Source organism: Musca autumnalis, unplaced genomic scaffold (genome assembly GCF_047663935.1).
Source record: "Musca autumnalis isolate F117 unplaced genomic scaffold, ASM4766393v1 scaffold_1, whole genome shotgun sequence".
Taxonomy (NCBI): domain Eukaryota; kingdom Metazoa; phylum Arthropoda; class Insecta; order Diptera; family Muscidae; genus Musca; species Musca autumnalis.
The window spans coordinates 110,641,762-110,653,774 of NW_027411644.1; the positions used below are offsets into that span (position 1 = coordinate 110,641,762).

At 32.9% G+C, this 12,013-nt stretch overlaps 1 protein-coding gene across 3 annotated transcripts in view; it reads left to right on the plus strand.

Moving 5' to 3' along the window:
• The first annotated feature begins 1,878 nt into the window (after positions 1–1,878).
• The window catches only part of pum (pumilio), a 306,308-nt gene continuing 296,173 nt past the window's right edge, over positions 1,879–12,013 (plus strand). For all 3 annotated transcript variants that reach the window (XM_073988296.1, XM_073988294.1, XM_073988304.1), the window contains exon 1: positions 1,879–4,134. In XM_073988296.1, coding sequence (XP_073844397.1) covers positions 3,988–4,134 — 147 coding nt within the window. In that variant the 5' untranslated portion in view covers positions 1,879–3,987. The remainder of the gene's footprint in view (positions 4,135–12,013) is intronic.

Consider the following 12,013-nt stretch of genomic DNA (forward strand, 5'->3'; position numbering starts at 1 on the left):
AAGATTGGGAAAATTGTGTTTATGGATTTTTGCTAAAAGAATGTATAGACCTTGGATTGGGCGACATAATTTCATTTTAAAATAAGTTAAGACTGGATTCCAGCGTTTCCCTTGTTCCTGATAAGTTTATGAGAAGATCCAGAATTTCTATAAGAGAAGTCCGACGATTGGACGCCAAAATTAGTCTATTGACAGATGCACGATTTGGCGACAGAATTTGTCATTTACATAACCGCGATTAGGTGCTAGAATTTCTTGATGGATAGCCTAACTATTGCTCAGCATTAGTTCTCGGCCTTCAGAAATTCTTTGTGATAAGTAGACATCGGATTTTTGCTTATTTTCGGAAATTATAATGTTAAGATATTTGAAAATTAAATGTTATGATATTTCTAAGGTTTTCCATTGTATTCGATTTCTTTTGGTCTTACCGAAGGTTTACATCTTTGCTAAATAAGACATTTTCGCTAACATGAACTTTCAAAATTTTGGTCAGGTGGCCCCCCCGAAATGAAATCCTGGCTACGTCCCTGAGCATGTGCAGCAAATTGAAATAGCTAAAAGTGTTTATGACCTCTTCATAAGATTTATTTTGCTTTCGATTACGTGATTGCAAAGTAGACCTATATATCGAATTCTTTTCGTTGGTAGCAGCACGAAACTCCTGAGCATGGGTATACCTAACCGAAAACAGAAGTCGAAATTTGTTTTTTGCCAACCGAATGGAATGCAGGACCAGGCGCTCAATTCTTGTACTATGAAAATTTGAAATGACAAATTAGGTAGAATAGTCGGACTAACTCCTGTACATCTTGATCTTTTTTATTTCCCTCCTTTTCTTTCGGAAACGTGATTTCTTCTCTCTTTTATTTTTCCGACACCTTTTAATTTTAAGCATTGTTTTTAATTGCAAAGTAACCCAATATGTGGATGACATTGCTGCTCCAAGCATAATTTCTTGACTGATCCTATGTTATCTGGAAGAGGAGTCTGTTAAGTACATATTAGCTGTGTCGCTTTACTTACCTGAGGTTACCATTTTTAACCTGCAAAGCGTTCCTTAACCCCAAAAAGTGGTTAAACTGGCAGCAATTTTTAAGAGAGAGGAGAGAGAGCATATGCCTTTCTTTTCTACCACAGGCTACCAGACAAATTTCTTCGTGTAAAAAATGGTAGATCTGATTTTTCGACATTTGTTTGACGATTATTTGACAATGAAGAAAAAATGAACGAAAAACAGAAGAAAAAGTCGAACGCTGACAAAACAAAATTAAAAACTGTGAAATGAAAGAAGAAAATCGCTTTTTATGTTTCTTTTTGACATTGCTACCAGATCTACCATTTTTTCGTTCCCTTACTTTTGTGGTAAAAATTTTCATGAGAGCAATTTTGACACTTTTCTCTTTTACCATTAAAAAAGTAAAGGAACAAAGCTATTGATGATAAATATTTGGTATTTCCATATCAAACATGGCAACCCTTTTTCAACTTACTTCTTGTTTGAATATCTGGGGTTGATACTTAAGAGACTTTCATAAATTTTGGAGACTTAGGTAGTCTCCACTTTTGCGCCACAATAATATTTGCCAGATAAAAACAATAACATTGACCAAGCAACAGTTTTGTTTTGTTTAGAGAGGAATTCTCTTAACTTGTTTGTGGATTAAAAAGAGTAACATGTGTATAAGAGACAATGAAAGAAAGAGAATATAACTGTTACCATATAACGGGGGTAACTGTTTTTTGGGAAAAATCATTTATGTCCGTAGTATGGGTATTAGGGAGAGGGTGTGTCTTGTTAAAAAAATATTTTAAGAGAGTGGGGTTTGTAAAAGAGGAACAATTTTCTCTTTTCTTGTATTGGGGGGTTTTGGGTGGTATTATATTGTTGTTGCATGCTTTTCTGGTCAAACGATTAACCATGTGTTTTCTGATTGTTAACGTATAAGAGTTTTGGGAGTGTTTCCTCTCTTTTGGGGGTTAATAAAGAGCAATTGGGTGCATGAGTGAGTGTTGGCCATTTGATGTGTTGTCAAAAAGGTTCTTTTTTCTCGTGTTCATAGCACAAACTTCGTTGTTGTTCGTTGTCTTTTCTTTTCATCATCATTATCGTTGGCCCTCTTGTTGTTGTTGCTTTTGCCCGCATCGTCGTGTATTTCTTTTTTGTTTGTTGTGTGCGTTTTCCGTTTATCTTTGTCGGGCTATGACTTCAGTTCGCGATGGAACTTTGAACATTACGGTTCATGGGAAAAATTATTTGTTTATTATCCGAAAAAATTTAAAGAATTGAAAAGAAAAATAAAAACAAACCACACACATTTTATTCTCGTTAATAATTCGCGCATACCTAACTAATACACGTTTTCGGTGAATAATAATAGCAAACAAAAATACCAAATATTTATTATTTGTGCAGACGACTACCGACCAACTAAACCAACCTGGTGGCCAAGCATCTGTGTGTGTTTCAAATTGCAAAATAAAAATTCAAAATATTTTTTGGATAAATACAAATTAAAGAAGAAGAAGAAAAAGTGCAATAAAATTTCCACAATTACAAAATTAATTTGTTTTTAATTTATTTCGCCCCCCTCAAAAAAATTCTATTTTTTGTGAGTCAGAAATTAATGAAAATTTTGTGCCTAAATTCCATGTAAATGTCTAAACAAGAAAAAAATATCTAAACCAAGTTTAAGAAAGAATAAAATTATATTATATCTACAAATATTTTGTTGTGGCAAAACCTTGATTTCCCCAAGAAAATTAAATAAATATAAAATAAAAATTATAAAAACAAACTTAAAAGTGGGCTTATTTGTGTATTGGCTCCTAAAAGTATACTTTGAGTTTAGTGAAATTTGCAATTTCAAATAAATTTGAAATAAAATCGTAACAAAACCCAGCTTAAAAGTGTGCTTTAATAAATTGCAGAGCCTAAAAGTATACTCTACATTACCATAAAAACTCAAAATTCAAGTTAAGGTTTCAAGTGAAGAATTATTAAAAAATACAATATATTTTCACTTCATTACGCACAAATCCCTCAAAAAGCGCACAAAAATTAAACCGCTAAATGTGAAACATTTCAAAATTTCGAAAGATTTAATTCACTGCAAAAATATCACGTTACCAACAAAATATCCATAACTCCACTTACTGCAGTATCATCTCAACGTAAATTTTGTGTTTCTGGGCAAAAAAGAAAAAGAGAAATATTAAAATTTAATTAAAAATCCTTGTGTTTGTTATTTGGACAAGAAACGTGCTGGAAAGCCATTTCAAAGGATTTTTCAAAAAACCAAACGGGAAAAAGTTTTACTCCCGCCATACACACAATTCTGGAGAACCATAGTAAAGTGTTTTCCGAACACTAAATGCAGACGACGATGATGATGATGATAGTGGCAGAAGAGTAAAGTTGATTTCACTTCTGTGTTTGCATTGTACACGACGTGTCACATTTCCGTACAATATAACGTAACGAGATCCAACAGCAGCAGCAACAACAACAATTACAAACAAAAAGAATCATCTTTCGTCTATCCAAAAAAAAATTATATTCATCCTTGTATCTGAAAAAAAGGATAACAAACCAAACAACCAACACAAACAAATGAAAATTGGATTAAAATCCGATTATAACACCCAACAAAAATTTACAGAAAATAACAGAAAAAATAATTCAAAGAAGAATAAAAAATACAAAAAATAACAAATTAAATTCTGAAATATTTATTAAATCATCACACATTGAAATACATATAATTGTGTTAAGAAAAAAATCATTGAATATAAAAAATATTACAAATCGTGACAAAATCAAATAACCAAAAATTCTATTTGAAATAACTCTTCCCAAATTGTCTCCATATTGAAATAGTGACACGTTTCTGTTTATTATTTTTTTATTGTTGTTAAGTATAACAACAAGATTTTCCACTTAAAAAAAAACACACAACAACAACTCTTCAAACAAAAACATAAACAATGGTGGTTTTAGAAACAACCAGCGCCCTATTGGGCGGACCGTATGCTCAAGGAGCACCGGCATTAAAATTAGTACAAAAACGCTATATTGGATTACATCAATGGCTGGGACCACTTACACGCACCAAGGATCTTAAGGAACAAATTGTAAGTTTAGAACACAAAAATAAATAAATTAAATTTTGCAGCAGAGAAATTTTGAAAAATGTTGCAAATTATTTTTCTAATATCAGTTATGAGAGTGGTATTGGCTGGACATCAATATAAGCTCGAGTTATGGAATTGCAATAATCTAAACCAGCTGTGATACGAGTTTTTAAGTCGCGTTAATTGTCTTGTATGGTAAATTATGAGTATGCAATTTATGTACCGTGTCTTAAAATTTAATACTACGAAATCTCTTGAAAAAGTCGCAAAATATGCGACGAAACGTCGGAATGAAAATCTCTGGTTTATTTGCTCCTTCCTACATATCTAAGTTTTTTTTCGAAAATTTTGCCTATTAGGGCGAAGTTTATTATACCCTCAGCATTTATGCTAACGAGGGTATATACACTTTCATACGGGCAAAATGTGCCTCATCGAAATAATGGCTTAAGAACCCAAGCATGTTTGGGCGAAATCCGTTTCATACAATTTGGAGTTGATTTAGCCATGTCCGTCTGTCTGGCTCGAACGGACCAACCGATTCGGCCCAAAATTTGGCTTTCGTAATGTTTTGTCCAAACTTAGTTTAAGTTCGAAGACAGGTATATCGGTTCACTCCTTCCCACAAAAGTTCGGAAATGCTGGGAAATTTTGTGCACACGATAACTCTTGAAGGAAGTAACCGATTTGTAACCATACTTTGCACATCGTGAAACTTTTACCAGACTTAGATGGGTTCCAACATGGACTCAATCGATCCACTCGTTCGGGTACCTACCGCACAAAATTTCGGAAAAGTTCTGTTTTGCACCTGTTCTCGAATCGCTTTGATTTTTGTTGTAACAACTTGTATTCACCGCTCCCATACAACGGTACAAGTCTGGGGCAAGTCCATATTTCCTGAGAAGGTGCAAAAACCCCTATGACACCGTGTGTAGTGGTTGGAGCGCAAGATAACTCTCGAACGGATCTGCCGATTCGGTCCAAAGTTTGGCCTTCGCAATATTTTGTCCAAACTTAGTATAAGATCGAAGATGAGCCATATCGGTCCAATCCATCGAGTACCTCCCCCACAAAAATTCAAAAATATTCGGAAAAATTGTGCCCACGATAACTCTTGAAGGGAGTGACCGATTTGGTCCATACTTTTCACATCCTAATATATCTATCAAATACACATCAGTTTTGAATATGGACTATATCTGTCCACACCTTCGGGTACCTCCAAAACAAAATTTCGCTCTCGAATCACTTTGATTTCTGTTTTTCAGTCCATACTTCTTGAGAAAACAGACCGAAAGGTGTAAAAACCCATATGGCACCATATGTAGTCACTGGACAGTACGAGAACTATCGAAGACAATGGGGACGAAAGAGGGAAACGAATCAGTTTCAAATTTAATCCAAGCGTGGCAAATTTAAAAATCGAAATACTTCTATTCCACTTCTGTTCATTCTATCGATAGCTATCGAAATACTTTAACCGATGTAAAAGCTATACCAATTGTAAATAGAACATTAGTGGCGTTATTTATTTTATTGGGATATCTGTTACAATTTTGTTTTTTTTTTTTGTCAAAGTAGTCTGGCTTAACCCATTGTTGTTGTTTTAGTATTTTAAAACAACTAATTTATTAGTGGAGAAAAATTGGCAATGTTCGCCTAGGGGTAAGGCAGGGAAGACTAGTTTCGATCCACGCCATTGGATCTCATCAGTTCCTTTGTGTGTTGTTTGTGGATATTCTGCACCGAAGTTATTTTTCAGAGAATATCCATACACAAGAAACAAGGCAACTGATGAGATCCTGTGGCGAGGATCAAAACTGCCTTACCCCTTGGCGAACAATGCCAAACTTTCGCCATTAATAAATTAGTTGTTTTAAAAGATTAAAACAAAAACAATGGGATTAAGCCAGATTATTATAAAAATAACTATTTTGTAAAAAATCCACGATTGTTATAAAAATAAATGTGTTTTAAAAAATCCACGATTGTTACAAAAATAAATACTTTTTAAAAAATCCACGATTATTAAAAAAAATAATATTTTTTAAAAATCCACGATTTTTATAAAAATAATATTTTTTAAAAAATCCACGATAGTTATAAAAATAAATATTTTTTAAAAAATCCACGATTATTAAAAAATAATATTTTTTAAAAATCCACAATTTTTATAAAAATAATATTTTTTTAAAAAATCCACAATTTTTATAAAAATAATATTTTTTTAAAAAATCCACGATTATTATAAAAAAATATTTCTAAAAAATCCACGATTTTTATAAAAATATTTTTTTTGTAAAATCTACTATTATTACAAAAATAAATATTTAAAAAAAAAATCCACGATTATTATAAAAAAAATATTTTTAAAAAATCCACGATTATTATAAAAATAATTATTTTTGAAAAATGCACTATTAATTTAAAAATAAATATTTGTTTTTTTTTAAACAAAAAAAAAAAAACAAAATTGTATTAGTTCGAAAAATAAATATTTTTAAAAAAATCCACGATTACTGATCATATATTAAAAACTTCTAACGCTGGATTAAGCCAGACTATTTTGAAAAACAACAAAACAAGTGCATATACTTTAAAAAGGAAATGAATAGATCAAAAACTCCGTCCATTGGCCGGACTGGAGCGCACGCATGATAACTTTCCAACGGATCTGGCTCAAACTTTGGTTCTCGTAATATTTTGTCTAATGTTAGATAAATTTCGAAATACTATTTCGGGTATCTCTCCTCAAATGTTCAAAATATTTCGATAAAATTGTGAACACAATAATTCGCGAAGCGAGCAACCGATTTGCACATGGTATTATTTCTTACAGACATTGATCAGGTTTGAAGTAGTACGTAATCAGCGCCCTTCTTCGGCTACTTTCCACACAAAACGTTGTCGTAGAAAAGCAGTTAATAATCTGCTTCGGATTGTTCGGATGTCTTGCGGCCTCTATTAGGACGGTTAATTTTTATTTTTTGTGGGCAAGTCCATACTTTCTGCCATAACGGTCCAAAAGCTCTAAAATCCCCTGCGGACACCAACTAAAAAGAACGATGAGCATAGTAACATACGAATTGAGTAATTACCGGAATGCACATCGTAAAATTTCTTCCAAAAGTACACTAGGTTCCATGACGGTATATATCGGACAACACCTTAAGGGGCTGTTCGAGGATTGTTTTGAAGGTGGTCCTTGGCACTTCCAGGACCGTTTTGAAATTTTAATAGCTGGTAGTCATTGTGCTCATGTCTAGAACATATATTTTTTTTTTTTTTTTTTTTTTTTTGTTAGCCAAAGACAATGCTTTCTTAGATGTGGGCACTGAAATGTTCCAATACTTAGAGCCACTCCTTCATAAACTTTCGCAATAAAGTTTTTAGTAGGGGCAGGTTCCGAATCGTCAGTTGCTTTGTATTCGTGCATAAAACTAGGTGTTCTTAAATCGAATTCCATACTAGAGTAATTTTATGAATTTGCAGTAGTGGGGAACTCGATCTAATAACCCCTAGTTTCATGCACGAATACAATATGGTTCTATCCGTGTATTTTATATTTCCTTTTAAACAAGTATGTGATTATTTCCTCAACTTCAAATAAAAACCTGCCTATAAGAGGTTTTTACAATTTCGTAGCCGTTTTGAATAATGCCTCCTAATTTAATTCAATGCAATGAAAATATAAAAATTCCATTTCACATTTTCCACTCGATCATTGTAAAAGATATCCGCTTGCTTTGTTGCATTTTAGGTTTATTTTTTGTCACACAATAAAAATATTTTAAATAATTTATTGGTCAATTAACCTCAAAGACATTCACATGAACGTTGAAAACGTTTGGGTGTTGTTTGTGCTGTGTTTGATGCTCAAAAATTTGAACGTTAGTCACCTTTTTTCTAGTCAGCTAAACATTTGTTCGTAATATTTTTTGCTTTTCAAATGCAATAAATTATTGGTGGTCATGTTCGAAGAGAGAGAGAGAGAGAGAAATATTAAATAAAAAATATTTGAGAGAAGAAAATTTTGTATATAAAATGAAAAAATACTGTGTTATATGGCATCTGATATTACTTTGAACCTTGCATTCAGGAATATTCGTATTGAGAATTACAAAAAGTTGTAACATTAAAATAATCGGATAGTTTATGATACAATTAATCCTGTACTGTAATTATAAGATCTAAATAAATAAATAACAAGTAAAACAGTATCAGTCGGCTTTGCCGACAGAGATATACCCTAGACACTTGAACTTGCGGACAAAAATGTTGATTAGGATTGAAGTTAAAAAGTGTTGCGGAGAAGGTACTTGAAGGAATGGACCGACATAATCCATTATGGAAGTGGATCTTATTTAGGGAGTCATATCTTTTCGATAGATAACGTCATTTCACACGCAGAGAAAAAATATTTTTCGCTTTTGTTGGAACAAAAATATCTGTTTTGGTTCCAAAAATGTATTTGTTTTGTTCAAACATTGTAATCCAAATCCAAAAATACCATCTTTTGTTCCAAACATAGAAAACAAAAACAACTTTCGAATATCCGCAATATTGTAAAAATCGTTAACAATACCGATTGTAGGAACTATCATAATCTAATTTTGTTTACAAAAAGTATTGTCAACCCAGAAAACCAGCCCAGAAATTTTTGATTTGAGTGCATATACTTCTCATATACACTTTTCGCATAACTTTGAATAAATGTCGCGTATAATATTGCAATCATTGATGAACACAATACATAGTTTCCTGCATTGGCTGACAACAAAGACAAACAAAAAGCCACAAGCACCCACCACAACATAAGGAATAATTAAACACCATAACAAACTCCGGTATAACAGCAAATCTCAAAGCACAATGAAGATAGAAGAATGAAACAAAACAGAAACAAATAAAAACAAGAGTCTCCTTGTTGGTATACATACACACAAAAACAAATATAAAGGCATCATGTCATACAAAAAAAACTCACCATAATTGTTTTTTTCAACACGGCATCGAATAGCGAGAGAAGAGAAACAATTGTCGAAGAAAAGAGAGAACTATTGTCCAGTTGACAAAAACAATTTTTGGATTTAACAAAACCCAATTGTTGGAATCACAATACTACATTTGGAATTTAACAATATCTTTAGAATACATATTTTGCTCTTCGAATATTGTTGGATCAATCATATTTTTTTCTCTGCGTGCAGTGGGCCATTGTATCAATTTTGGACCAGTATGCCAGGAAGCATGGATTTGTCCACGGAAAACATAATATCGTTCTAAATAGGACCACAACGAACACAATCGGTATACATTTACAAACGATCTTCAAACAGAGCCTTAGCTGCACTTAGGCACAAAGGTTGAACTTTTGCGGGAGAGGTACCCTAAGAAGAGAACCTATATGGGCCATTTTAGAAGTTAAAATAAATTTGGACAAAATATTAGGAGATCCAAAGTTTGGACCAAATTGGATGATCGGTTCGGGAGTTATCGTGCTCTCCAGCCACTGCATATGGTGTCATAGGGGCTTTTTATCCCTTTCGGGCTGTTTTCTAAAGAGGTATGGACTTGCCTCTGAAAAAAACTTTAAACGTCGTAATTGAGGCAGCAAATTCAAGTTGCTTCAACAAAAATCACAGTGATTCGAGAGCAGGTCTTAAAGTGAACTTAACCGAAATTGTGTGTGGAAGGTACCCAATTGAGTAGACAAATATAGTCCATATTCAAACCTGACATATATCTGTTAAATATATTAGGATGTGTAAAGTATGGACCAAATCGGCCACTCCCTTCAAGAGTTATCGTGGCCACAATTTTTTCGAACATTTTTGAATTTTTGTGGGGGAGGTACCTGAAATAGTGGACTGATATGGCTTATCTTTGAACTTAAACTAAGTTCGAACAAAATATTATTAAGCCGAAATTTTGGACCGAATTGGCAAATCCGTTCGAGAGTTATCTTGCTCTCCAACCTCTACATACGGGTTTTTGCGCCTTTCAGGCTATTTTCTCAGGAAGTATGGACCTGCTCCTGATGAAACTTATATCGTCGTATGGTGGGCAGTGAATACAAGTTGCTACAACAAAAATCAAAGCGATTCGAGAACAGGTCCTAAAATTAACTTTTCCGAAATTTTGTGTGGACCGATTGAGTCCATTTTGGAACTTCATCTAAGTCTGGTAGAAATTTCACGATGTGCAAAATTATATAAATTATCTAGGTATGAAATAAACGTTACAAATTATAAATCATCGATTTCTGTATTATACATTTTTAATAATTATTAAGTTAATTAATATTAAATTAATTAATATTTAATTATTAAATAAATTTTATAAGTATGATTTTGTTAATAACTTAGTCCCAGAACAATATTATTTAAGGTTATGACAGTCACACCTCTTCCCTCTGTAATTATCGGTCTATTTAAAAGTGTTCCAAAAAAAACAAAAAGGAAATAACAATTATTTCTATTTGAATATTTTGTTCTACTTGAACAGTCAACCCTTTTGTTAAGAGGTAAGCAAGCACCTCTTGACACCTTCCTCCCCGCCCACATAAAAATTGTTTTGACAAGTGTTTAACGCGCTCATACAACAACAACAAGTGTTCATTTATTTTTGTTGTTTCTGTTTTTGTTTCATAAAATAATTTACACGAGCATTTACTTCTCCCCAAGATTCCATTCATGAAAGTTTTCATTTACGTTTTGGTTGTTTTTTTTTTTTTTGTTTGCGCCGTTTAAAGTGTTACCACTACCGCCGCCGTTGCTGCCTGTCTCCACTTTTGGGCTCTGCCTCAGTTACTGCCACTTCCCATACAAATTGCTGTTGAAAATGACGTATGAAGTGCATGACACTTGTTACGTGTGTTTCTTTCGACTCTCTATGACAATTCCTACGCATGGCTGCACATCTAAATTACATTGTCGCGTTGGGGAAGGGATGCCGGCGGTGGCGGCGTCAATGTTCTGCCGTTTAAACAGTCGTTGCCTTCATCATCATCGGTATCATTATAGTGGCTTGCCACCAACATCATTATTATCCTCTTCATTCGTCATCATCGTGGAAATGTAAATATAACCAAAATCCGCTTAAAAGTCTAAACAAATATACAATGTTTACAAAACAAATAGGTACCATACTAATTCATCAATTGGATAATAATGAGAGGGGGTGAAAGGTGGCTTGGATGGGTGGTAGTAGGTGGTGGAAATTGTTGAGGTTTAGCGCCGCGATCCTTTTGGTATGAAACGTGTACTTTTCACATCTGTGTTTTATTTTATTTTTTTTTTCTTTAGTTTTCAAGACTTACACAATGTCTATAGATTTGTGATAGGTTTCTTCTTAGGTTGTAGTTCACCCTGGAGCAGATGGAAATTAAATAAATATTTAAACATTTGAAACAAAGAAGACATTTCTATTTTAAATATAGAAGCACATGGTGTTAGATTTGGTGTATAAGGTCCTAATTTGAGATGACCCTTGCCCCAATAAATAAATGTTATTCAACAGTTTATAAATTAAAGGAATAGCCTTATGGTGGGAATTTATAAAAGTCTCTCAAGCGACAAAAAAAGGAAAAAAATGTTTTAAAAACATTTCCATACAATAGTCTTAGAAACGGTGTCTCAATACATTCTTGGAAAATCATATTATTAATTTAAAACAAAAAAAAAATTTAAAAATATTTCCATAGAATAGTCTTAGAGTTTCCTATTTGAGCTCTAATAGTCCTTCAAGGAATACATTCTCATTATTTATTTTATCTTTTTTTTTCATTAAATCTTTTATCATCATCACAACCATCATCATTAACATCTCCAGCTGTCATTACAATTTTAATTAAGAATCTATACAAAATATCCTC